Below are 25,690 nucleotides of genomic sequence, written 5' to 3' on the forward strand. Positions count from 1 at the left end.
CCTTCTCCTTCGGTTGATGAACATTGGGCTGGATGTTTTACACTGGCTAGATCCTTCCCAGGGTTTGTCCTGTGCTTTCTCACTTTAGTGTTCTACCCAGGGTGAGCCCCTCTTGTCCCAGAGATGATTCCAAATCTCTTTCCAGGTATAGACCTCACCCTGGAGCTGTGCGCACGAATGCCAACTGCTAGTCAGCTCCCCAGACGCCAGGTCCCATATCTCCCAGGCCAGTGCAGAGGGAGGTGCCTGGAGCTCAGGAAGGGCATGATCTGGGATGCCTGGCTTAGCAACAGGACCCTGTGGTACTGCCCGGGGGTGGGGACCATTGCCTGGGATTGGCTGCGTATGTGAGCGAGGTGTCAGAGCTGGAACCAGCTGATAAAGTAATGGATAGGACACAGGGAAGAGGGAGGGGGGTGTCAAATATCATCTGGAGGTTAGGGGACAGAGAAGATGAGATGGGAACCACAAAGAGGCTTTGGTGGGGGGGCAGGTGGTAAACAGTATGCTGAGCATTGAGTTGGAGGGACATCCAGGCTGGAAACACAGGTCCGGAGGCTCCAAGGAGAGGCTGGGGCTGGAGCTGTTTGGAGCCTTCTGGGAACAGACTGTAATTAAAATCGTGGATGTGTATGAGCTTGTCTGGGGCGAGGGGAGGGAGCCGTAAGAGGGCTGGGTGCACCTCAGTGAGCCATGTAGAGCGGCCCAGTCCACAAAGGCATGGGTGTGACTAGTGCGGAGGCAGAGACTTAGGGGAATGGGTCAAAAGGAAAGGTCACCGGGGGTGAATGCCCTGAGAGGTGCCACGAGGGCTAAGTTGTTTGAGGCAGCCAGTCTATTGGGCAAGCTACTGCCCAAACCCAGGGCCAGGTGTGTGTGTGTGTGTGTGTGACCCGAGATGAGAAAAACTAAGACAAGGGTGGGGGTGCAGATTCCAGACACAGTCCAGAACGTGACCTAGAACGTGTGGGGTGCGGAGAGAGGAAGGGCCGAGCCTGCATCTCGGGCTTCTGGTTTTTGTGATAACAGGACAGCTGGTCCTTGAATGAGCGAGGGAGCCAGAGGGGTGGGGGTGGGGGTGGGGGTGGGGGTGGCCAGGTGGAAGAGTCGAGCGAGGCCTGCAGGTCCAGGCAGGAGGATCTGACAGCAGGTGGGGCTTCAGGCCTACAGCTCAGCAGTCAGCCCTTGGCTAGCCCCGGGGGGCTGCCCAGAAGGGGCAGCCTCTGGGACCTAGCACCTTAACTTTGAAGGCACCTTTATGAATGAATGAGGGGCTGGCAAGTATGAGCCCTGGAGACCCGTTCCAGACAGCAGAGAATCCCAAGCGAGGTTCACGTGCTAAGTGGCCAGGTGGCAAAGTCTGCACAGGAGGAAGCGGAGAGGTGGCTGCTGCTGTTTGGCCCGAGCCTTGTGGATGGCAGCCCCCCACTGAGCGGTCACATGGGACAGGCTGCAAGCTTCCGAAAGGACAGGCGAAAGGACAGAAGAGGAGGCAGGAGACTCTTAATCCGGGGGCACACGGGGGGCTCAATCACTTGAGCTCAGGTCGTGATTGCGCGGTTCGTGGGTTGAAGCCATTCATGAGGCTCTCTGCTGTCGGTACAGAGCCTGCTTCGGACTTCTGTCCCCCTCTCACTCTGTCCCTCCCCTGCTTGTGCTCTCTCAAAAATAAACGTTAAAAAAAGCTTGGTGAGGAAAGACACACCGAGGCAGCAAGACAGAAAGCCATTTGAAGAAAGACTTCACCATGTGTGGATATGTATATGCCTCCCATCCTCCCTCCCTCCTATTTAAGCATCTGATCTGAGGTCCCGGAGATCTAAATTCCAGATCCTAGTCGAGTACTCTTGGGAAAATCCAAAGGACCAGTTGGAGCTGAATCCCACATCAAAACGGGGTGTCTGGGTGGCTCAGCCGGTTAAGCATCCAACTCTCGATTTCGGCTGAGGTCACGATCTCACGGTTTGTGAGTTCCAGCCTTGCATCCGGCTCTGTGCTGACAGTGAGGAGCCTGCTTGGGATTCTGTCTCCTCTCTCTCTCTCTCTCTCTGCCCCTCCCCTGCTCACTCACCCTCTCTCTCAAAATAAACTCTAGGAAAAAAAAATACAAGTCTGGGAAAAAGCTGTATAGTAAGCACGAAAAACTTGTTCTCTGACCTGTTGGCAAAGAGTAGATTCCAGAGGCCGAGAAGGCTCTTGGAGGTGAAGCAGGGAGCCCCGGGAGCCCCCGACAGCCTGTCCCATAATGCCAAGGCTGTCCAGTGAGAAAACCAGGACTCCGTTCTCTGCCATCTCATTTTATTACAATCCTGTCCGTGTGTTCCAGAATGAATGGCTATTCAATACACAACCGAAAGCGCTCCTAAAACTGACCTTGTTAACAATCCCATTTTTTCCTCGGATTAAATCAAAAGAAAAAAAATCTTAAAAAAAAAAAAAAAATCACCAAGTTTAGTATATCCCAGAAAGAGCACCTTTACTAAACAGAAAACAAAACGTGTCAGGAATCTGACCAAATACACAAAAGCAGCAGGTTAAGATTCCTGATGGAAAAGAAGGACTCCCAGTGGAACATAAATAGATTCCCCCTCAAAGGACATATATCTCACAGGGGCGTGTACATACATATGTAATATATTAAAAGAAATTTGGTTTCTACCACAAGAAGTTATTCAGAAATAATAAATCAATATCTCATCTGAGACTGGGGAAGTGGAGAGGCTGTACCCCACTCTTGCACACACCTCCCCTCTGTACACTATGTGCACTTGCTGGTTGGGGCTGGGGCAGGGCCCTCTTTCTGCCCCCAGCCCCCCAGCCCCAGCAGATCCAGTGTTTGTAGAGAAGTGAGTCAGGGAAGGCAGGTCTCCCCGTGGCCCCTGAGCCCACCATGCAGAGCCCAGGAGCCGGCTGCAGGGGGATGGGGGGGGGGGGGGTAGGCCAAAGCCTGAAGCCACTTGCCACCTGCCTAGAAGGCCACCTTAGCCCTGGGGCAGAAGGGGATTGCCTGGGACCCCAGGAATGGCATGGCGACACCCCTGATTTTCAGCAGCAAGCCTAATTCTGGGGTCCTCAAGATCTTTGTAGTTTGGCCAGTCTGGACTTCTCCTAGGATCAAACGGCTTTGGGTAGAGGGAATGGAGTTTCCAGAGCCGCGGGGGCTTGGCCACGTGAAAGTGTATGTGCACACACGCACATACACACGCCCGTGCCTTAAGAGAGGTCAACGAGTTGCAAATGAGTGTTCTACCGGGACATGCTCAAATAGTGTCTGCTTCAATGGTTCTGTCACTGCATTCTGAGTGTCCCCGTCAAGTGTGGATCTGTTCAAAAGCTCTCAGGTGCTGGAAGCTACAGAAGACACACACCTGGGAGTGTAACCCTCGCAGGGCTTGGCACAGTGTTTTCATTAACAGGAGAGACGCACAGGAACCCCCATCCTCATTCTAAAGTCCTTTCCTGGCACCACAGGGGCAGAAGCAAAGGCCGTCACCGCCAGAAGGGGAGTCAGTAGTTTCAGGGTTCAGGGGCCGCCGGTCCGGACGAGTCACACGCAGCCGTACTCGTACCACACCGTCTGCTGGTCCCCACCAGGCTCGGGGGACGCCGGCGTGCTCTTCAAGCTGCTTCCGCGGCTGAAGTCCTCAGGGGCCCGGCTGGTGTGCGGAGCCAAGTCGGGAGACCTACCCGGACTCTTGGCAGGGAGGCCCTCGCCGTGGCCTTGCCTCGGGACCCCGTCTCCCTCTGAGAGGCTGAGCGCGCCCCGGACAGGGGCGATGGTGGCCGCCTCCCCCGAGTGGGGGGGCGTCTGGGGTTTGGTCCTGGCAGCCGGGGCCGCAGCCGATGGAAAGTGCTGGGGCTGGGAGCTGCTGCCACAGGCACTGCCACCTCCGGAGGTGATGGCCGGGGCCGTGGCAGACTGCTGCAGGGGGACCAGCCTCTCCTCCTTTGGGGGAGCCAGTGAGAAGCGCCTCACGTCCGGGGGCCGGCTGCGGGGGGCTGGGCCTTGACCGGAGCTGCCGCAGGTCTTTCCGGCAAGCGGGGTCCGCTCCCGGGCCAGGCTGTGGGAGGTGGGGGGCGTGGGGCTCTGCAGGACGTGACTGCCTGTTTCTCTGCCCCCTGAGGTGTCAGGACCCCCTAGCTTCTGAGGGGCCTCCTGTTTGCAAGCCTCTGGCCCACTGGCCCGGAGAAGGTCGGCCGAGGCCAGGCTAAAGGCACGGCTCAGGGATGCACTCCGGCCGGCCGGTGTGTGGGACGTCGGGGGCATCGTGGCCTGCCGGGGTCTGCCCAGTGACAGGCTCTGGGGGGGCTGGGCCTGCCTTGGGGGGGCACTGGGCGGGGCCTCGGCCTCGGCAGGTCTGGAGTTTGGCTTCACGTACTGTCCAGGCTTCAGCAACTTCCCTTCAGGGGTGTTGACAGGCATCTTGATGGTAGGGGCCACGAAGCTGGTGGGCATCTTGGCCCCTTCTCTCCTGGCAGGTGGCCCCGGCTGGCTTCCAATGGCCGGGAGACCGCTGGCCTTTCTGAAGAAGTCACTTAGCAGGTCATCCGGGCAGCTGGGAGTGTCCTACGGGGAAGAGAGAAGGAGTGAGAAGTGGGCACAAGGCCCCGACAGGCGCTCCGACGGCCCTCCCCACCCCAGGACGTCCCCTGGGCAGCACAGGTGGCCAGGACTGAGGCTTCCTGCCCCCGCTAGGCCTCTTTGAGGCAGAACATCGCCCGTGCCCCCCACACACTGGTCAAGACGGGGAGGGGGCGATACACAGACCACCAGGGAGAGAACCCCAGACGCCACTCTGGCAGCCCCCTAACTTCACAAAAACAAAAGACCTCCAGACACGGGAAGGACTTCCCGCAAAGCTCATCCAGTCTCTGGAAAGGTCAGGGCTGAAAGCCCGACCACAGCCAACTGTTCCAATCTGTTCTCGCTTTCCTACTGCGCAGGGCCGAGGGAAGCCGACCGGCAGGGCCGCACTTTTCTTCTCCCGGTCAGCCCACTGTGCTCAGACACGTTGCAAGGGCTCTGTGTGTGGAGCCACAGAGGAAGGGGAACAAGACCAGCTCCTGCAAAGCCAGAACCCTCACTGCCACTCAGACCACTCTCCACATAAGAGGCAGGCACAGCGGGGGTGGGTGGGAGCCAGAACGGCAGGCTGCCTAGTAGGACAGGGTGGCAGGAATGGGGGACATGTGACGACCCAGCCCGCCAGACTGCTCCGCTCAAGCCACCGCTCCCTGGCTGGGCTTCCCCGGGCCAGGGAACTGGTGTCCTCTCGCCACCACTGTGTAGGCAAACAGAGTCACCAGAGGCCCAGGTCTATGATGCCGCTCAGTAACTTCAGCCTCCTGTCAGCACCTCATGGCCTGGAGGAGCCAAGTGGCGGTTCCTCCTCGGGCTGATGGACACTGCAAAACCAGGCAAGGAAGTGCATTCACGTGGCAGGTGGGAGTCAGGCACTGAGGGCTGAGGCAGTCTGACCCTAGCCTTCTGTGAGCTGTTGGGGGGTGGGGGGAGCCAGTCTGCAGGACGGGGCAGCAGCTCAGAAGCCATCTGTACCTGCCAACAAACTGCTGGCCCATGGAAACATCTGGATGCTCAACTTGACAGAGCCAAAACCTACTGTTTTATGCTAGTTTGGAGCCACAGATCTCGGTTGAGCACGCGCTAAGATCTTCAGTCATTAGCAGGGATAGGAACCATTTATCGAGTGCTTCCTGAGTGCCAGACACTGTGCTAGGAACCACAAGTTAACCACCAAGAAAACCCAAACCTCCCTGAACTCTTGAAAGAGCAACGCTGCAAGGCTGTTTAAGGCTGGATTAAAACAATCTTCGATAGGAAAGGAAGTTGAAGCCCCAGGAGTCTAACAGGTCCCACACCCGGAGAGCACAGACCAGGATTAACACCTACTGCTGGCTGACCCCAGCTGCTGCCTACACATGGTTAATCCTGTGATGCGCACCCGCATGGGGCCACCCTCTCTGGCCACCCAGGGAGCCCATTTTGAGACACTCCCTTGCCGGCATCAGGGAGGTGAAAGCACGGACGGGCACACTGTGACTTCTCCGGACTGGTCGAGGGAGGGTGGGAGAGGTCAGGTGCACGGGTTGGGCAGGGGTTGTGCACCCTAGGCAGGCAGAGAGGTGAGGGTGGCTCTCCAGGGCCAAACATCGGCTTCCAACACGGACTTTGCAGTAAGATAATTTTGGGGTTGTTTAGGCTGAAAAGGGACAGGTGATGATATGGAGCGTGAGGAACAGGGACTACCAGGGACAGGTCTGAACTAAGGGGGGAGTGGCCCTGCCCCTTGAACAGGACCCACCCCCCGAAATCTGCAAAAGGAAAGGAAACTCACTGCGGTAGGTACATAGTCAGAAAGGGTCGAGAAGGAAAGTCTTCCAATTTGCAGGCACCCCTGCTTTCTGGACCATTCTCACTTATTCCACCGGATAAGTGGAATCTGGCTCCTCAGCGTGTGATGCCTGGACACACGCTGACAGCAAGAGCATCCTCTGGGAATCCAGTAAACACGCAAATTCTCAGGGACCCCCACCTCAGACCCACGGAGTCAGAAGCTCCAGGGTGCAGCCTGTGTCCTGGCGAGGCCGCCAGGAGAATCTGGGAACCACTTGGCAGACCATAAGCTTCCTGAAAGCAGCAGGGCTTCTGTGTGGTTTCTCCAAGTCCTAGTGCACAGAGCCAGTGCTTGCCGGACAGAAACGTAAATGAAGGGACGGCAGGGGCCATGTTTTCTATTTCCTTCCAGTGCCAACCACAAGACTCGGCACCTAGCAAATCTATGAGAAAAGCTTGCCAATTAATGGTTTGCTCTGATTTTCGAGAGCAGGCACTATGCACACTGTGTAACATGTAGTAGGTGCTCAGTAAGTATCTGCTGAACTAATACTTAGTGTTTCCACCATGGCCTATAAGGTGGGTCATAGAGTTTACCGTGTGGCTAAAAAAGTTCCACTGTTAAGGGGAATGAGACAGAATCATGGAAGCATTAAAAATCCTTACAAGATCTCAGGGCACCTGGGTGGCTCAGTCAGCTGAGAATCTGACTTGATTTCGGCTCAGGTCATGATCTCAGGGTCATGAGATCGAGCCCTGCGTTGGGCTCCATGCTGGGTGTGGAGCCTGCTTCTGATTCTTTCTCCCTCTCCTTCTGCCCCCAACCCACTCATGCGTGCACTCATGCATGCTCAAAAAACAAAAAAACCCTTACAAGTTCTCATTTGCAAGAAAGTATACTTTATCTGTTCAGTAACCCAACTGCTTACTTGACTGAAGTCAGGCAGAGTGTGTAAAAGGCACACGTGTAGCTTCAGGAAAGTTAAACAGAGACACTGGCAAGTGATAGAGGAGGGCACCCCAACGCCAGTGATGTCTGGGGGTCAGAGCTGCAGGATGCAGGCCAGCAAACTACAGCTGGAGGTCAATCTCGGTTGGCCACATGTTCTTGTACGACTTAAGAGCTAAGGAGAGTTTTTACATTTTTAAAAATTTTTAAAAAGAAAAGCCTTACGTGACACGTGAAAATTAAATGAAATTCAAATGTCAATATCCGTAAGTTTTGTTGGAACACAGCCATGTCCATTCACTGACAGAAGATCTAAGGCTGTGTCCTTACGAAAATGGCAGAGCTGAGAGGCTGCGATAGAGACTGCATGGCCCAGAATGCCTAAGATATCTACTATTGAGCCCTTTACAGAAACAATTTGCCAACCTCTGCTGGTGGAGGCTGGGGAGAAGTGGGTATTCGGGGCTCTGCCACAAGAGCTGCTGAGACCCTAGCCCCACCAAGTTGGGTGCTGGCCATATCCCGAGAGCAGCTCCCAGTGGTGGGCACATCCCATCCCTACCCTCTATGCTGGCAGCAACTTCCTGCCTGCTCACTTCACAATGGAGAAAACAGGCTCCGAGGTCTGGGGCTGGCTGCCAGAGCCCAGTGGCTTGCTGACTAGTGGGTGCCCTCCCCCATCCAAGCCAGCTCTCCACCCAGGCCACACCACGCCTGGCCCGTCCCTTTCTGGGACTCTGCTGCCAGGGTCTCAGCCCCCAGTGCCCATGTGGGGAAGACAGGCACTCTGTGTCCAAGCCCCGGGCCACTCACAGGGGTGGGGGAGCGCCGGTTGCTCTCCTCCAGAAACTCCTCCAGGGTGACCATCTCACTGCTTGGCGAGGCAGAGCTGGGCCGTCCCCCAGGGTGAGGCTGGCCCGCGCCCCTCTTCTGGATGCCCTCCTGGGGGAGAGGCCCGTTCCGGGGCGGGGGGCACTCATGGCGGCTGAGGGCGGCGCGTCCCGTGGTGCTGGCGTCCCGTGGCAGAGTGGCCGTGTCCCGGCTGGGGATCAGGTCTTCACTGCTGAAGCTCTCGGACCTTCTGTGGAGCTGGTCAGAGGAACCTGGGAGTGGGGGCGGGGCGGTACAGAGGGACACGCGTGAGTCTCCCTTGCTGTCTCCTCTGCCTCCAGCGGGCTCTGTGCTGCCTCGCAGTCACAGAAAACAGAGAGAGCCCTGCCAGGGCACCCAGGCCACACTTCTCCCAGCTGCAATTCGGATATTAAGGACGTTTTGGAGAGCTTCAGAATTTCACTCTGGCATTTAAAAACGAAACTCCTTGAGATAAAAGCAGAAAGCTTCTGGTAACGTTTAAGTTATTATTTAATATTAGTAGCTGAAGGCACCACACTCAGTAGGTCTCATCCATCCATATATTAAAGGATTAATCAGCACCTGTTCCACGCTAGGGGTCTTCCAGGGGCTGGTCATGCGCATGAGAAGGGAAAAAAGTTATCTGTGAAAAGTTTCCAGGCTTGGGACAACACACACATTCTTTCCAAATGCTCAGAAATGTTAAGACAGACGATACTGTGCACTATATAACGAAGTTAAAAAAGTACAGAAGAATCAAAGTCATCCCACTATGCTCTCTGGCCACCAGACAGAACTATGGTCAGTACCCCCACGCTACAGATGAAGTAGCTCAGATTCAGAGAACGGGGGGCAGGGGGGCGGGCACCCAGGGCTGGTCTATGGGGATGAAGGGATTCAAACTCAAATCCGCTCAAACGCCCAGGTGTGTGCCTCAAACAGCACGATGTGGACTCCACCGGCAAATGTCCGATGAGGCAGACAACCTGTGAAGATGACCACTTTGTTGTAAAAAAAAAAAAAAAAAAAAAAAAAACAACAACAACAACAACACGAGCCCAGAACCAAAGCCCACAATATAACGAAAAGCGTGCGGAAGCCAAGGCTGACCGACCTTTCAGGTTGAGGGGCGAGCTGTCGCTGGATGCATTTCGACTGCTCTCCAAGCTGCCTGGTCGGGACACTGAAAGGAAAGGACACTCCGTGTCAAGGGCCAACGAGCAGGTAAACCCCAGACTGAACCACCTGACCCGAGAAAGGCCGCAGAACAAAGCACGTCCACGCCAAAGTCCAGGCAGAGGCCCTGAGGATGGATGGGTGCCGGGGTTCTCTATGTTCCCCCACCGGGAGCGCCAGCAACTTGCGTGTGAGGCACGGCATCCAGCAAGCGACCCAGAAACGACAGGTAGCGTTGTTTTTATTAGGTCTAGGGCTAGGACTTGAGACAATTTTGTTAACAACACGAATCGCACACGAACGCTAGTCCAGGAAGCAGACCGAAAGAGAAGGGCTGCTCAGGGGAAGCTAACGAGAGGAGAGCGCCCACGCCTATTATTACATAGAGCTTTCTGGAACACATGTGAGACCTGGAGGGGGTAGAGGAGCCAGAAGACAGCGGGGTGCACACGTGTACAAGGGGGTGCGTGCCTGCGCCCAGGGCACCTTCCCTTTGCTGATCCACAGGAGTGAGTGCGGGGACCCTGAGGAGGGGAGGGAGAGTGTGCTTTTGCTTTTCTTGGCTGTTTGTGGCCCTTCAGCTCCTTGCTTCCTCTGCCTCGAATTTCCATCTGCCCCCAAGGGAAAAATTGGCCCTTCCGGTGACAAGGAACTTGGAGACAGCAGCTCTCCTGGCTGCATGAGCCTGCCTGAGTGTGTGCACAAGGGAGCTCAGGGCAGGGAGCAGGGGGAGGCAGGCGGGGGCGAGCCTGGCTGCAGGTGGGGGTGGCTTCACCGCTGCAAAAGGCAGGCTGGCCCTCCAAGGCCGGCAGACCCCCGCTCTCCTGGTCCACTCTTCCAGGAGCCCTGCCGGCCTGCCCCACACCACTTTGTTTGTCCTGCCGGACCACGAACCCCTGGGGGACAAGAACTGCTTTTCTGTCATCCCTGCATCTACCTCAGCACGCAGCTGGTGTCGAGCCGAAGGGCACGGAGAAACGAAGACGCGCGGAGGTGCTCTGTTCATTGTGCCCCTGGGGAGAGTTTGCTCTTGCTTTACTGGGTCTATAGGGCGTCCAGTTCCCAAGTGCTGGTGCGCTCTGCAAATAGCAGGCATCTGGAAAACTCTTACTAGCAAACAGGGTTTGGGGAGGAGCCAAAAAATCCGCAGTTTTCACAAACAGTGTAAAAGCAGAGTCCCCTCTTTCAGAAGGAAAAATTGAAGAAAATGCACGTCTCTCTTTAAAAAGGAATTAAGTTTTGGGGCGCCTGGGTGCCTCAGTCAGTTGAGCAGCCGACTTCAGCTCAGGTCATAATCTCACAGTTTGTGAGTTCGAATCCCGGGTCGGGCTCTGTGCTGACAACTGTGAGTCTGGAGCGTGCTTTGGATTCTGTGTCCCCACCACCCCGCCCCCCCCCCCCCCGCCCCTTCCTTGCTCACACTTTGCCTCTCTCAAAAAAAAATAAACATTAAAAAAAAATTATAAAGGAATTAAGTTTCATTCAAAGAAAACCGTGACACAAATCAACAGGGCCCCAAAGCACTTTTGTTTATTCAACCACAGCACTGAAAACTGCTTTTCCTTCCTTCTCCCCTGATAATAAAAGCTCAAGGAATCAGAGTGCTTAGGAAGAAAACCCCTCGGTTGGTCAGCCGCTGGAGCACCCATCTGGCTCCTCAGTGCCCCTAACAAAGCACCGCGGCCAGTATGTCCAGGTGTGGCACCGCCCCCCTCGGTGCAAAGACACAAGGGGCCCTCGTGCCAGACTGTTGTGCCACAGAGCATGTCCGACTTCCACTCATACAGAGCGCCAGCGTCTGTATCTGTATGAACGTCCGCATCGTAAGACACTGAAGACAATGACGGACGGGAGACAACGCTATAGCCCCTACACTTACTGTTGATCACTTCCCAAGTAGCAGAGTTCACGGTGAGCTTTCTGATTTTAAGAATCATTTCCTCACCCTTATAGGATTTTTGTTTTTCAAAACTCACCAAAACCCAAAGCAGCTTTTAAGTTTTGAGAAAGCTGGTATGATTCGCTGTTTCCCTGCTGCAGAAACTTACAATGTCTCTAAATCAAATGGCCAAGGGCTTCATCAGTTCCTAAGACTAGTACAACGTGGAGCTAATGTGGACAACTGAACTCCAAGTGAGGACACTGAGGGACCTCCTGGCACTCAGTGCTCCCCGTGTGGGTCACCACAATGCCCTGGCAAACCTGAGGGGCACCCCCAAAGCAAGGGCAGTTGGAGCCTGTAGACGTGGGATACTTTAGAAATGGTGACTTCCGGGGCGCCTGGGTGGCTCAGTCAGTTAAGCCTCCAACTTCAGCTCAGGTCATGATCTCGCGGCTCATGAGTTCGAGCCCCGTGTCAGGCTCTGTGCTGATAGCTCAGAGCATGGAGCCTGCTTCGGGTTCTGTGTCTCCCTCTCTCTCTGCCCCTCCCCCACTCGTGCAGTCTCAAAAACAAACATTTAAAAAAAAAAAAAAGAAGTGGTGACTTCCCTGTCCCTGGAGGTATGTAAGCAGAAGCCATATGCTCAGGACCCTGGGGAGGGCAGGAAGGAGCCTGGAGGAACTGCGGCCCCTCTCCATCCTCACTTCTACCCATTTTGTATGTCGGACATCCACACAGGACTGAGGTTGAAGGAAAAGTACTGCAGATGAAAATGAGTCTGAGACCCCAGCACAAGGACATGACGCTGAGCACTCACCGTACTGCCTGTGGTTGAACTCCAGCTCCAGGGACGGGTCACAGAGGCTGTCATCTGAATTATAGCCTATGGTGACAGTAAGGTCATCGGTTATTAACGCAGGAGTTTCTGGAACACTTTGAAAAACTACAGACTCTTATTTAGGAAAAAGTATACTTTTATTTGCCCTTTGACCCAGCAATCCCAATTCAAGGAATCAGCTCTGGAGAAGGGTTGGTTGAAAAGACTGTGTGATACGTGGCCATTTAATACCAATTAAAGTAAGAAAGATCTCCATGATGTATGCCTAGGTGGAAAAAAAGAAATCAAGATGCCATTTATTTTTGCAGAAAGAAGCACCAGGAATTTCAACGAGTACCGAAGGAAAAAGGGTATCCAGAGAGTGGTTTTGGAATAGAGTTCAGGGGATGGGGGCAGAGAGGGGACCTCGAACACTGAGAATACCTCCGCACATTATTCAGGTTTTTGAATCTATATTATGTATTTTAAACACCGGGTTAATTTATGAAGAAGTCTAAAATTGAAAACAGAACAAACCTCACTGCATGCAATTGTTAACAATCACACAGAGAGAAACATTTATCTGTTTACATTTTGAATGTAAAACTCTATGTGTGCATCCTTAGTGAGATGGAACTTAAAGAGTAAAAGAACTATAAAGAAAATACCGCTTAGTGGATTTACTTTAATAACACTGGCATAACTTTTTAAACCATTTACCACATATTTGGGGGTAAAAAGATAAGTCAATGTTTCAGGAGACCAGATTTCCATGTAAGAAAAGGACAGATATGAAATCAAAGAAGGAAAATCCCTGTAATGTTACATTTGAATCGGAAGTATTGACACAAACTTATAATGTGTCCCATCTTTCTCTACTGAAAGGGCCAGAAGCAATGGCAACTCTGTAGCGCCCAGATCTTGATTATTAAGTTCTGCTCTAGGGGCGTCTGAGTACATCAGTGGGTTGTCCAATTCTTGATTTTAGCTCAGGTCATTGTCTCACAGTCTTGAGATTGAGCCACGCTCAGTGTGGAGCCTGCTTGGGATTCCTTCTCTCTCCCCACCTGCCCTTCTCCCTTGGTTACATATACACGCACTCTCCCCCCCAAAATAACAAAATAAACCGATAAATTCTGTTCTAAAAGGAATCAGATTTACTTAGAGAAATGGCTGACTCTAAGGGGGGGGGGGTTTCCACTTGCTATTTGCCCAATGGCAGTCAATACTGAGGAGTGTGAGTACACGTTGGCGGGGAAGCGCGTGGCCAGGACTGGGTCTGCAGAGGTGACCCACCTTCCTGCAGGCTCCACAGGTGTAGGAATGGCCAGAGAGGTTTCTAGGCTCAGGCTCTGGTTTAGGACTGGGATCCAGACAGGGCCCGCGAATTAGTCTCAAGGGTTGGACCCTGAACCGCACAGGTCGCTGGAAATCCGAGGGGAGATGGAGTCCCGGCTCCTCCCTGAGACCAGGCAGGGCTTCTGTACCCCAGGCCCCGGGAGAACGGGGGGAGACTGCTGACAAGGAGCCTGTCCAGGCTGTCCACCTAGCATGTGACACCATCCCCTTGACCTCCACCAGCATGAGACTACCACTTCCAGTGTCTGGCCAGGAGTAGAGAAGGACCACCTGCTCGCCCTGTGCCCACTCATCTCCCCAGAGGTGTTCATGAGCTGTGAACAAGGTCGTGAAGCTAACCCAGATGCGCCTTGAGGGTGGGGACCCTGTGTGCTTTGCCTGTCAAACCAAGGTTCTGCACAGCCAGGTGGTATGGTGGTGGGGTGGTGGTATAACAGTAATCCTTCCCAGTTCTCTCCAATTTCCAACACCCCACAGGCACCCCTTCCAGCTGTTGCTTCAGATATTTTCATATCTCTAAATTGTAAGCAGGATGTCTTTTTCAGTCTTAAGCTTTATCTTCCTGTTTGTAGATTTTAGATTTCCAAGTGCTTTTCCCCCCAACTGCTCTTTTACAGCATCCTGTTCTTGTTTCATGGGTAAAACCACCTCACTTATCTCAGACTCTATTAATGACAGGCATTTCAAAGCTGTCACCTCTGTGCTGTTTACTCTGTGGCCTCGTATTGGTTTTGGTCGCCCTGGCCAGAGGCTCTCTTCAGGTGTCCAGGGATCCCTGAACTTCCCTAGGCCTCACTTGGCAAGATATGACTGAGCTGTTCTGGTGGGAATTTCTCAAGCTTATCAGACAGGTCAAAGAACATTTTAATCTCACGTCCAGAGGTGTGGACACATATGGCTCCTGGCACCGAGGGAGAAGTTCAGTTTGTAAGCCCCTCCCCAAATCCCCTTGTCCTCAGTTTAGGAGACCCACTCTCTAATCTACTGAGTGGACCTCCAGTTCAGAGACACGCTCGTGTTTCCTCCATAGAGAATAAACCTCCAAACTCCCACCACGGTGGAGTGAGGGTGTTGCCTGCATTTAGCCCAAACTCCAGTTCACCTCCCTTCTGGAGCTACTGGGTGCCACCACTTCCTGAAAAGTGCTGGCGAGAGCGGCTTAGGATCGGGCCTCTGGATGGTGAAGTTGTCTGCCCTGAGTCACCCGGCTGGTAGGCAGAATCCATGCCTTTGTGATTTCAAAGCTTGCCTACAGCTTACCTGCTCTGCTTACCACCTCATAGCCTGGGGTCTTTCGGAAGGACCCTGGGCGCTTATCCCTCTTATTCTGGAGGGGCCCACAACTCACCTTTGGTGCGGCCTGGGTGCCGGGAGATGGGGGTGGAGCTGGAAGGGGTTGTAGTGATGGCTGAGGTTGAACAGGTCCGGGAGCTCAGCTCCGAGGGCCAGGGTTTCACGGCCAGGTCGGCGGAGGCATCTGTGCGGTCAAGGCTGCCTCTGTGCGGGGACCCTTGCTTTGGTTTTAGGTCCCCAGGGCCTGGGGCAGAGAAGGACATTGAGAAATGGGGCTGCAAAAGCCCGTGCGAAGGCTGGGCTGCCACACTGAGGTCTAGAAGCAGGGACACCAGGGCACACGGACCACAACAAGACAGAAGCTGGGCTGCAGTTTCAACAAGAGGGCGCAGGCTGCAGGCCTGTGTTGGGAGGCCCAGAGAGGCCAGCCCTGGCTCTACAGATGGATCCTACTGCAAGCCCTGAAAAGCCGGGAGAAGATAAAGAACTCAAGACGATCGGATCGACACACTGTTGCTACAGGTCCCACATACGAACTACGGGGTACACCTGCTGTATGTAACTCCAATGACTGATCTAAAAAGATCCTCATAACTTCTGCTCAAGATCACTCAAGGCCTGCAGCCAAGGTTCCAAAGGCCCAGGATGTGCATCCTGCCAGCTGGCTTCACTGAGGATTTGAAGAAGATGTTCACTGTCACGCTGACAATTTAAGAACTCTTAATTTCTGTTAAGAGTGACTTTTACCTTGCATCTTGTGCTTTTCTGCAATCGCTGAATTTTCTACCACGAACACATACTCTTATTATAAAACAAAATCTATGTAAAAATATTAAAAAAGAAAAAAAAAACCCAACTCATTCCAACTACCTAACAGTAGGAAAGGAGATGGGCTCTCTAAATGGAAGGTAACACGAGTGCCGTTGGAACTACTAGGAGCAGGAGGACGTCACCATGTCCCAACCCAGGAACCCCGTGGCTGGGGACCCAGAGCCAGGGCCCTTCCGTGGACCTGACCCCACCGGCCCCTCAGCCACTCGAAGTCTGGGTTCGCTGGGAAGTTTTCAGTGCCCAAATCTTACAACTTGAAACCAAGGCAAAATTTGGATTCTGAAAGATACCCTTGATGAGAAGCAAGATTCAAGTCTGGTGGAATGAGTCGGGACAGGCATCCAACAGGTGCGGTTAAAAGGAGGAGCGGAGGGGAGGTGGAGATGAGCAGACAGCACGAATGGCAGAGAGACAGGGCGATTCCAATGGCATGCTGGCGAGACAGAGTCCTGGGGGACCAGGAGCACGGTGGCCCGGGGTCCCCAAGGCGGAGCGTGCGAGATGAAGTCAGTGCCACTTTGAACGACTTCAACAGCTTAGTAGGTATGTATGTACTTTTATGGTTATCTTGTTTTTATGCTGATACCGGTTTTCCACAGACAGTACTGATAATAATCTTTCCTTTTAAAAATAAATTTAAGTAGCAACGCTGAGTCAGTTCAAGGGAAAACACGGAAGTAATCATACAGGTGATAAAAAAAAAAAAAAAAATGTGGCAGAACTCAAGAAGACCACACAGGAATGACGGAAGACAGCAAACAGTGCAGTAGCTAAAGGCCTCTATCGACCAGCATCCCCCCGCTCTGGGCATGACTGGTGTGCTGATGGTCTTTCTGTCCGCTACCATTTTGGCTTCCACATCCAAGAGGTCAGAGAGCTACCACACAGTCATAAAACTTCATTCTGGGCTGCCCTCTGGCTTGGCAACATCGATCCAATTATACAAAATGCTTGAATGGAGCAGTAAATCCTTCAAAACATAGAGAACATCTAAAAAGGGCCTTGTCAGCAAAAGCCAACAATTCGGTGCTCTGACAAAGGAAAGGGCAGCGGTTTTAAATTTAGCTGCTTAAAAATAAGTCTTAAAAAAAAAAATCTCACTTGACAGAGGCCGTATACTTTAGGAAGCAAAGCGACAACCGACCAGTCCTGCTTTACACACGGGCATGACATAAGCCTGCAGGTGCGAGAGAGGGGAAGGCAGCCCACGGCCACCAGACTTACTTATTAGCACAGACATCCTGGCCCAAGGACCTGTGCACGGATGTCCCGAGGCTCCCCTAAAACTGTGCTGCGCTGGAGAAATGGTCCAGAGGGTGTGACAACTCATCTTCTCTTTTGAAATCAGAATCCACGCTGGCTACTTTAAGTTTGGCTTGAACTGGGGTTGGGAAGGAGGGGTCCACTATGGGTCATCTGGCCTTTAGGTACTTTTTGTTTGTTTCTTTTTTGGTTTTGTTTGAATTTCAGAAATGAAGGAGGATTACGTGATGAAGACACATGATACAGGAAAAGGATTAGAAATCTCCAATTTCTGAAAAAGGGACAGGCTCATTAGGAGAGGATGGGATGTCAGAGGAAGACCAGAACCGCAGGCGTTTAGACAGAGTTGGGTGGGCCGTTGGAGACTTGTCTTTGTCCTTGCTTTTGCTTCTCAAAAAGGGACTCTTTTTGCGCTGAGTTGCTAAATTGTTATTCCCCGCAATACCCAAGAGAGGAAGAAAAGAAAAAAAAAAAACAAGTAAATCAAATGAGTAACAACAAATGACTCTAAATAAGCTAAATGTAGTCAGGAAATCAGAATCCTGTCCAACCCAGGAAAGACAGAAACAATACCCATGACAAGCCCAGAACCAGGACTCCGTGAATCATTTATGCTCTGAGTCAATTTAATTTCACCGGCATCTTTGTGCCAATGCTTCACTCTGCACGTGAGGAGAACTATATACTGCTCAAGGAGCCAATGGCTGAGACATAGTTCAATTTCAAAGTGTTAAATTATTAAATAAGGATGTTTGTTAATTTAGGACCCGGCTTCTCTTACTCGTCCATTTTAATGACAGGCCCCCTGATGATGTGGTGCTCACTCTACTCCTGTTCCTGTTTAAAGGCCTTGGAAACCCCTAATGGTCTGTTTCTGGCCTGGTGTCATGAACAGTCTACCCTCAAGTATTCACCAGTAACTCTGTATATCTACAGTAACCTCTTTTGGCAGTATATGTTTAAAAACAATGAAAATATCACTTTTTATACCAAACCCCCTGTCAAGAATTATTTCCCTTTCGATCTCCCGCACAACCTCTACCCCAATCCCACACTTCTTGGCCTTTAGAGTCTTGTCAGAGCAGACACTCAAGTCTTACTTTCTGAACACGTCCTATATTGACACAGCTGATTTAACCAATTTCTCATTTAGGATTAAAGCAATATGGGATCCTCGGTTATTTCTTCCTCCACAGCGCCACCTGGTGGCCAGAATAAGGGACCTCAGGTTCTGCCACACTTTAGTTCAGCATCTTCGGGGACCCAAAGGGCTTTAACTGCACACAGTGGTCAAGAACTCCAGCTCGCACCCCGACAGACGTGGATCCCAGTTCCAACACTGGTTACACTGGCAAGGATTTAATTTCACCAAGCCTCACTTTCTCAGCTCTGAGGAGGGATGATTAATCGTGCCTGCCGGACGTGGCAGTTAGGACTCAAGGAGACAGGTAAAGCATGTAAATTAGCTACAGGGATGCTGAGCCCAGAGGAAGCACCCCACACATGGCTGCCACTATGAATAATTTTCCCTGACCTGCTCGTTCATGGATCAGCTCAACGGTCTGGACCAGCCAAGCACTTTTTTTCCTCTCAAAGTTTTCCTAGCTCATTAGACAGATGGTAGTTCACTAAGTCAATTACAGAATAATAGAAGTGGAGGGGATAAACGTCAACAGCTTTAAATGGCCAACATGAAAACGGGAGGCAACAGGGCTCCTCTAGAAACCAAGGTTAGGCTTCCTTATCTCTTAGCTGCACGTGAGCGTTTCACCTAATCTGATCTGTAAAGAAGGGGAGGGAGGCAAGCATTCGTCGCCAATATGTGCGCGTGTGCACGTTTTTTTCTGCATTCAAAAGTGACAGAACAGGACCTCGCATGGTGAATGTACCCCCCCCAAAAGGTTTGTGCACGTGCCACACTCAAGAGGCAGCTTGTCTCCGCCAGCCGTCAGCAGCCGGGGGCACAAAGGTCTCAGGCCTGGTCTTCAGACAGTCCTAGGGTCCTGCATAAACACTTACATTACTAGCAAGGTTTATGGGTAAGTAATCTTTAATCACCACTTAAAAGTAAATTTGAAAATATAACAACGTTTCATGGCCACTGCCGCGTTTGGTTGATTCTAAGACACGCATTTCTCCCCATTCCTTCCCATCTCTGAAATCAGGACACAGCTCCGATGGTGTCTGAAAGTCACCGGTGGCCAGGGGGTACCTCTGATAAAACGGTCACTGCCACTGCCAATTTATTTTGCTCCTGTTTTCCGTTTACGTCTGGGCACAGCAACCTAAGTCTTTGGAAGAGCTCTCCAACAAGAGTATAACAAACTTTCTGAGTGGTAAGGCACTTCCTCCTCTGATTGCCAGTCTTTTCCTTCCCGGGTGGCATATTAAGTAATTATGCAGTGCAGAGCTGATAGAGTCTTAGATGTGATGAAACATAGCATATACAACAAGAACTCCATTTCAGAACCTCTGGCAAACTCCAAATGACAGGTCTAAGTAAAAGGGTAAGCTGTGCCCCATGGCTGGTAGGACTCAGGGACTTTACTGAAGATCTAATGTGCACACAAAACACGTTAAATGCACTTGGGATTTCTCTACAGGAACAGCTCACACTAAATCTTTGACATGTACAACCTCAAAACATATACTACCGAGCCTGTCTCTACAGCGCCTGCATAAGTATCTCTGTGGATGTCAGACCCCCTACCCCAGCGTACCTGCTGGGCGATGGTTCTCATTCTAAAATAACAAAACTGTCATGGGACGAAGCTGCTGACGTAGATGTATATTTTCTACCTGGTTGCTAACATACGCGAAGAGGCAGATGTGTGCGTATGAGGCACACCCTCTCCATGCCCCTCCGCACATGCGTGCACATCCATGCACCGTCTCTCATTCTACCCTCGAGGCTCGGCCCTTCGGAGCATCCCCTCCAGAGCCTGGCTGCAGCCTGGTCGGCCACTCGTACCTTTCCCCACAGGCCCGTTGAGGGGGTCCTGCTCTTCCACACAGTTGGAGCCAGATGGGGCCGTCTCGGGGTTGTCTGGCTGCAACCGGAGGGGCTGGGAGGCAGATGGCGTCGTCGGGTCTGGGGACTCCAGCTGCCAGGGAGGGCTGTCTGCGGTTGACTTCAGTCGTTCTCTGGAACCCTCCTTCTTTGGTTTGATGAGTTTGACTAAGGCTTTGGCTCCAATCCAGTGGTTTTTCCTAGTTACGAGCAGAGTGTAAGAAGGACAAGGCCAACCCGCACTGTCCCTCCAGCAGGTCACAGGGTGGGGGGCCCTGATGGGAGCTGGACTTTCCATAAGCCTGGAAGCCATTGATTTGGGGTTCAGAATGGTGGTGCTCTTCATCACCATAATCATTGGATTTGGGGCCCAGGGATGGTAGAAATGTGTGTTGTGGCAGAAATCCACACTAGCCTCTTGGGAAAACAGACTTCAAACACGGCCACTGACTCTTGGTTATCTGTGTGAAACCAAGTGGTGCTGTGCTAACCGCATCTGTGTTCGCTGGCAATTTTTCTGTCAAAATGCCATTCTGGAACAGAGTCATGGACCTCTTCATTTTCTGTTAAAGTTAATAGTGAGTGAGGTGAGTGGACATTCTTCTCCCAGTCCCTGGCACAGAGGAATATGGGAGAGCAGGAGGCAGGTAGAGTAGGCCGTTTAAATTAAAACCAGTGAATTTTAAGAGTAAACGACAGAGTAGCAGCTAAATGGAAATGGGAGCATCCTGATATAACAAAAAAACTGACTCTGAAACTAGATAGCACTGTGTCTACACAAACTACTCGGTTCCTCATCTGGGCCTCCATTTCTCTGTCAGAGAGAAGGGTGAGAATAAGGTTCTGAAATTCTGTGGTTCACCAGAGGAGCCTTGAGGCTTCATGGTGATTCTGACTTTGAGGCTGGGCTGGGACAGGACACGGGAGGGCTGGCTCAGGGGTCAATCCTGATGGATGATGCCGGCCCTGCTGGGAGACTGAGCGGGCCCCACAGCCAGGGGGCTGCTGCTCCCTGGAGAAAGAAATGTGTTTGTGAACCTGCCCTGGGGTTCAGGGAGCCCAGAGGAATTTGTGTGAGGCCCAGGGGTTCCCGTGTTCACCTGTAGGAGGTGCTATACCAGCTTCCTTCTCTGAAACAGGAACGTGATTTGCAATGTCCTGAGAAATCCTGAGACAGAACCTGACACGGCAGCCATTTGTCCCATTTTAATGGCTCCAAAACCACAGACTCTCTGCCCCCTTTAAAGGGCTGTGGCTAAATTAAGCCCACGTCTCATCACAGTCAGCTGGCATCCGCCGTCCCTCACAGGACAAGCCAGAGCACAGGGGGCGGGGCCGAACGTCTAATTCCCCTCTGTCACGGGAGCGGCCTGCACACAGGGCCTCCCCAGAGCGGGAGGCATGGGCTCTACAAGCTGGGTGCTGCTCCAGACGGGAGCAGTTTCCACCCCACTCATGAACACGGACATTCTCTGCTCTAGGTCTAAGTCATAGACACTTCCATCAACTCACTTCTTGGGAGCAGGGTCATAGAACTTGTACTGATCCATGATTTTCTCCTCCAGTTTTTCCTTATGTCTCCGTAAGGCATTTAATTTGTCTCTGTGAAGAGAGAGGAAAGGGGGGCTCTCAATCCAGTTTTAAATAAAACACGTGAATTTACTTCATCAGCCCAGCCTGGAACCTTTTCTGGGATTTGGACATCACAGTGTCATGACCCTCATGATCACAAAGCTGGGAATGTGCGAATGGAAACGTCTGGCATGAGTCCAGGGAGCCCTGCTACCTTAAGGAGCCATGATAAATCACCTAGGGTCTGGATGCAAGCCAACTCAAGGGAGCAGACTCCTAACCATCTGAAAACCTGCATGTTTCCAGAAGCTCTAAGGACTTGGCGGCCAGGTCTTTCAGGACACTGGGCATTCGGGGGTGGCCACAGCACTTGCACGTTAATACCTTTGGTGAAAGGGGAAAGGTGTGCCCTCAGCTAGTCAGTTCAGCAAAGTCAGACCTCTGACTTGGACCTATCCCGATGCCGGTTCCTGAGGACATTCCACGAGGGCAAACTCAAAAGCTTCCGGGGCCAGAGAAGGAGCAAAGCAGGCCTAGAAAGAGCAGGGGGAGCGGTGGGCACAGTAGCCCAAACAGATGGCCACTAGGCAGGGATCCATGAGGCCTACAGGGCAGACCCGCCAATGTTTTCAGAGAAGCCAGAAACTTAGGTCATGAAGCAACATGTCCTGATTTCTAACTATTGGAGATCAGTTCACATTTTCAAAAACACAAAAAGGATCAAGACCCCTCTGGACCCTGGGGCTGCCAGAGGGCACTGCTGTGCCCTAGGAGAGTCTGGCCTTCCTGATATGAAGGGTGTGCTTCTGGTTTGCTTTATCTCAGGAGTCCCAGGGGCGGTGCCTTCTACACGCACTGCCCACAGGCTGCCACCTGGGTCTCAGCAGCCATGACAGCTCGGAACCCTGGTCTCCTTGTTAGAAAAGGAGGCCTCTGAACCAGAGACAGGTACACAGGCCTCTGTCGTGGAGCTGTAGGGGCTCCATCCGAACTGAGGGCTGAGACATCACTGCACAATGACATCCCAAGAGTGACAGCTTCGTGAACCTCTGGCGCCCACCAGGAAGCCCCACTCTGCTCCCGGCCCCCTTGGCTTGATGTCTGTGTTATTCTTCTGTCTCACTGCCATGCTGCTCAGCCTTCCTCTGTGAGCACTTCCGTGGTCGTCTGGCCCCACGGATGCAGAGTAACTCCCTGCGAGCGGGCACTGCACCCCTCCCAGGGCCCAGAACGGTGCTCTCTGTTCAGCGCAGGCTCTGGGAAGCTTGCTAAGCCCCCGGCATTCCGCACTCTCTAATGCAAAACCACCATCAAATCACCCCCCTTGGATACCAGGCTCTTACTCTTCTGGTTAGCACCTGCCCAACCCCCTGCTGGCATTTTTTATCAGCTGGGTTACAGACGGCCAACTTCTGTCAGTCTGATCTACCCTAAATTTACAGCGTGGTTTTCAATGTAAACCATCCTCCAGTAGGTGGCGAGCCACCTCTACAGGATCAAAGCCAGAAAAGTAACGAAGCAGCGTCGTTATGCTGGAGAGCGGGCCCAGTGCGGTGGCATTCACTGTGATCACATCCCTCTGCCAGCCAGCTTCCTCTTGCGTTCCCCACACTGGCTAGCCAGTACCCTCCTCATGAGGAAGGAGAGCCCACCCACCACAGCACAGAGTGGTGAAAATCACCCCATATCCACGAGATGGATCTTGGATTACTCAACTTTTAAAGCATGAGGTTTCCAGGACCAGGGCTCCTCCTCCAGACCTCTATTTCCTAGGCCCTGCTAGACCAGCATCCTTTTGGATGATGGCATCCTTCCCGGCAAATCAAAACTCACAAGCTGCACAGAGAAGCCTTCCACGGCTGAGTGCCCACCTCCTCGTCCAGGCTTCTTTCCGTGCACATTCCCTGCACCCAGAACACTGCTGAGCTCCACCTTCAGGTTCCCCACCTGCCCACCTTCCATGTCCACAAGAGAACCTCATCTCCCCACTACGCTGCCTTCCATGAAGCTCAGCAGGTGCCCAGCACGGAGGTGCTCCTCGCACAACCCCCCACCCCTACCAGTTCCTGGCCCCCAGGGAATGGATCTGTGCACCCATGGGGCCCGTGCCAGAGCTGGCACTTCATTAACACCAGCTGAGGGAGGACAATCACAGCACAGCAACAACCCACTTTGCGACAATCCAGGGGAAAACAGACACAGGTGACAGAAAGACACCAGCTATGGCACCTGTGCTCAGCCTTCCACTTGGATTCTTCCCTGAGGTATTTCTCACCGGCACTGTCATATTTTTAAAAGTGAGCTTAATTCCAAAAGCAGATTCCAAAGCTTCTGGTGGGGGTACTGCCTTTGAAACACAAACAAAAGCTAACCACCACCACTTACAGAAACCTAGAACCATTCCAGGGAAGCCAAGAGAAGGATGTGTTGGTAAGGTGGTCCGTCCCCTTGCCCTCAGGACGCCAACAGGCTCGGGGCCATTCCTTGTCCACAGTGTCATAGGTCCTGGATGGGGCCCGGGAAGCTAGAACCTCCCCCTGCCCTTTGCCTACAGGCGTCAACCCCACACGTGCCCTTACATGTACTGCTTCTGCTCCTCGTGGTACTGCTCCTTACTCTCCATGTTCTGCTCTAGAAGCATCTGGTTCTGCTGGCTCAGCAGCTGGATCTGGCTCAGGAGGTGATGATTTTCTTCCTCCAAGTTTCCCTTGAGACGAGAGAGCAGCTACAACACAGATCAACAGCGTTTCAGACACTACGCGATCCCGTGATTCCTCTGCTGGGAATGTGGCTTCCAGGGGAAGGGCCACGTGCACAGGGACGTGCACCCCTCCTCTGCCAGTGAGAACCTGCAAGGACCAAAAGAGCCAATGGCATGGGAAGAGCTGAACTCCTTCTGCACCTGCCCTGCCCAATCTGGCAGTCACCAGCAACGTGTGGCCATTGAGCTTACAATGCAGCTAGTCTGAACGGAGGTGTGCCAAAGTACACGACAGATTGTGAAGACTTAATGATAGTAAAGAACATAGAAGATATTTTTTTGGACACACATCGAAATGATAATATTTTAGATATGTTAGCCAAACAAAATATACTATGAAAATTAATCCCACCTGTTCTTACTTTTTTAACATGGCTACTAGAAAACGTTAACATGTGCACGTGGCCTGTGCTTTATTTCTGGTGGGCAGCTCTGCTCTTGAAGAGGGTCAGCACACCTTTTCTTCAAAGGACCTGACACTAAGTATTTCAGGCTTTCCAGACTGCAAGGGGGTCGCCTGTTGCAAAGCTTAGACTCAGTTGCTGCAGCAGGAAGTAGCCACAGACAAAATGTAAGCACACCGGGTGAGGCCATGTTCCCATAAAACTGCTGACAGACATGGGCATTTAAATTTCCTATCATTTCTGGGGGGCCTGGGTGGCTCATTCGGTTAAGTGTCCGACGTCAGCCCAGGTCATGATGATCTCACGGTTTGTGGGTTCGATCCCCGCATCGGGCTCTGTGCTGACAGCTAGGAGCCTGGAGCCTGCTTCGGGTTCTGTGTCTCCCTCTCTCTCTGCCCTCCCAAACTCGCTTGCCCGCCTTCCCTCCCTCCCTCCCTCTCTCTCAAAAATAAACATTAAAAAAATTATCCTTAAGTTTCTTATCATTTCCACTTGACACAAACTATTCTGATTTCTCCCAACCACTACCACTGTCAAAGACATTCTTAGTTCATAGCCGAATGTATACAAACAGGCAGTGGGCTAGATCTGACTCATGGGCTGAGATCTGCCAACTCCTGCTTCAGAAGATCAGTACGGGTGATGTAGCAGGAAAATCGCAGGCTTTGGCTTCAGACAGAGCTCCATTCCACTACCGTGGACCTCAGTCTGTCGTCTCCTCCGAAACCCTAAAGAACCTCCCTGTGACAACACAGCCTATGGTGGCTGAGGCTTCCTCTGGCTTAAAGTCTGGCCCCCACCTCCTCCACATGCCCCTTGCCCCAGCCCAGGGGGCCTTGAGGCACCTGGGCCTTGGTTTCCTCAGCTGAGATGTCCCACAGGGCCACCACGAGCTCGAAGGAAAAGGCCTCTGAGAGGATTTCTGGACAAACGAGAGGCAAGAGGAGCTGTGTCCTGGGGATGGTGCCATCCATGGGGAGGGACCCACGGATGAAGCTGGGGAGGGACCAAGTGCTCTCTCCTGCCCAATCCACTTTGGTCTTATCTGTCGCGGGGTCTGCTCACGATTTCATTTGAGATGCTTTTGCTAAGAAGACAATTTCCAACCTAGTGCACCAAAAGAGAGCTCCGCTCCTCTGGAAACCCGGGCACTCCTGAGTAAGCTC

General features: G+C 52.5%; 1 protein-coding gene across 1 annotated transcript in view; it reads right to left on the reverse strand.

Moving 5' to 3' along the window:
• Nucleotides 1-3,226: 3,226 nt before the first annotated feature.
• CCDC88C (coiled-coil domain containing 88C) overlaps nt 3,227-25,690 on the reverse strand; it is a 128,369-nt gene continuing 105,905 nt past the window's right edge. The window contains 8 exon segments of the mRNA XM_053889704.1: nt 3,227-4,567; nt 8,118-8,407; nt 9,271-9,339; nt 12,032-12,097; nt 14,739-14,927; nt 19,749-19,987; nt 21,300-21,389; nt 23,939-24,084. Of these exon segments, the coding sequence (XP_053745679.1) occupies nt 3,548-4,567; nt 8,118-8,407; nt 9,271-9,339; nt 12,032-12,097; nt 14,739-14,927; nt 19,749-19,987; nt 21,300-21,389; nt 23,939-24,084 (2,109 nt within the window). The 3' untranslated portion in view covers nt 3,227-3,547.

The sequence above is a fragment of the Panthera pardus genome, unplaced genomic scaffold (genome assembly GCF_024362965.1).
Source record: "Panthera pardus isolate Hobbes unplaced genomic scaffold, ASM2436296v1 HiC_scaffold_24, whole genome shotgun sequence".
Taxonomy (NCBI): Eukaryota; Metazoa; Chordata; class Mammalia; order Carnivora; family Felidae; genus Panthera; species Panthera pardus.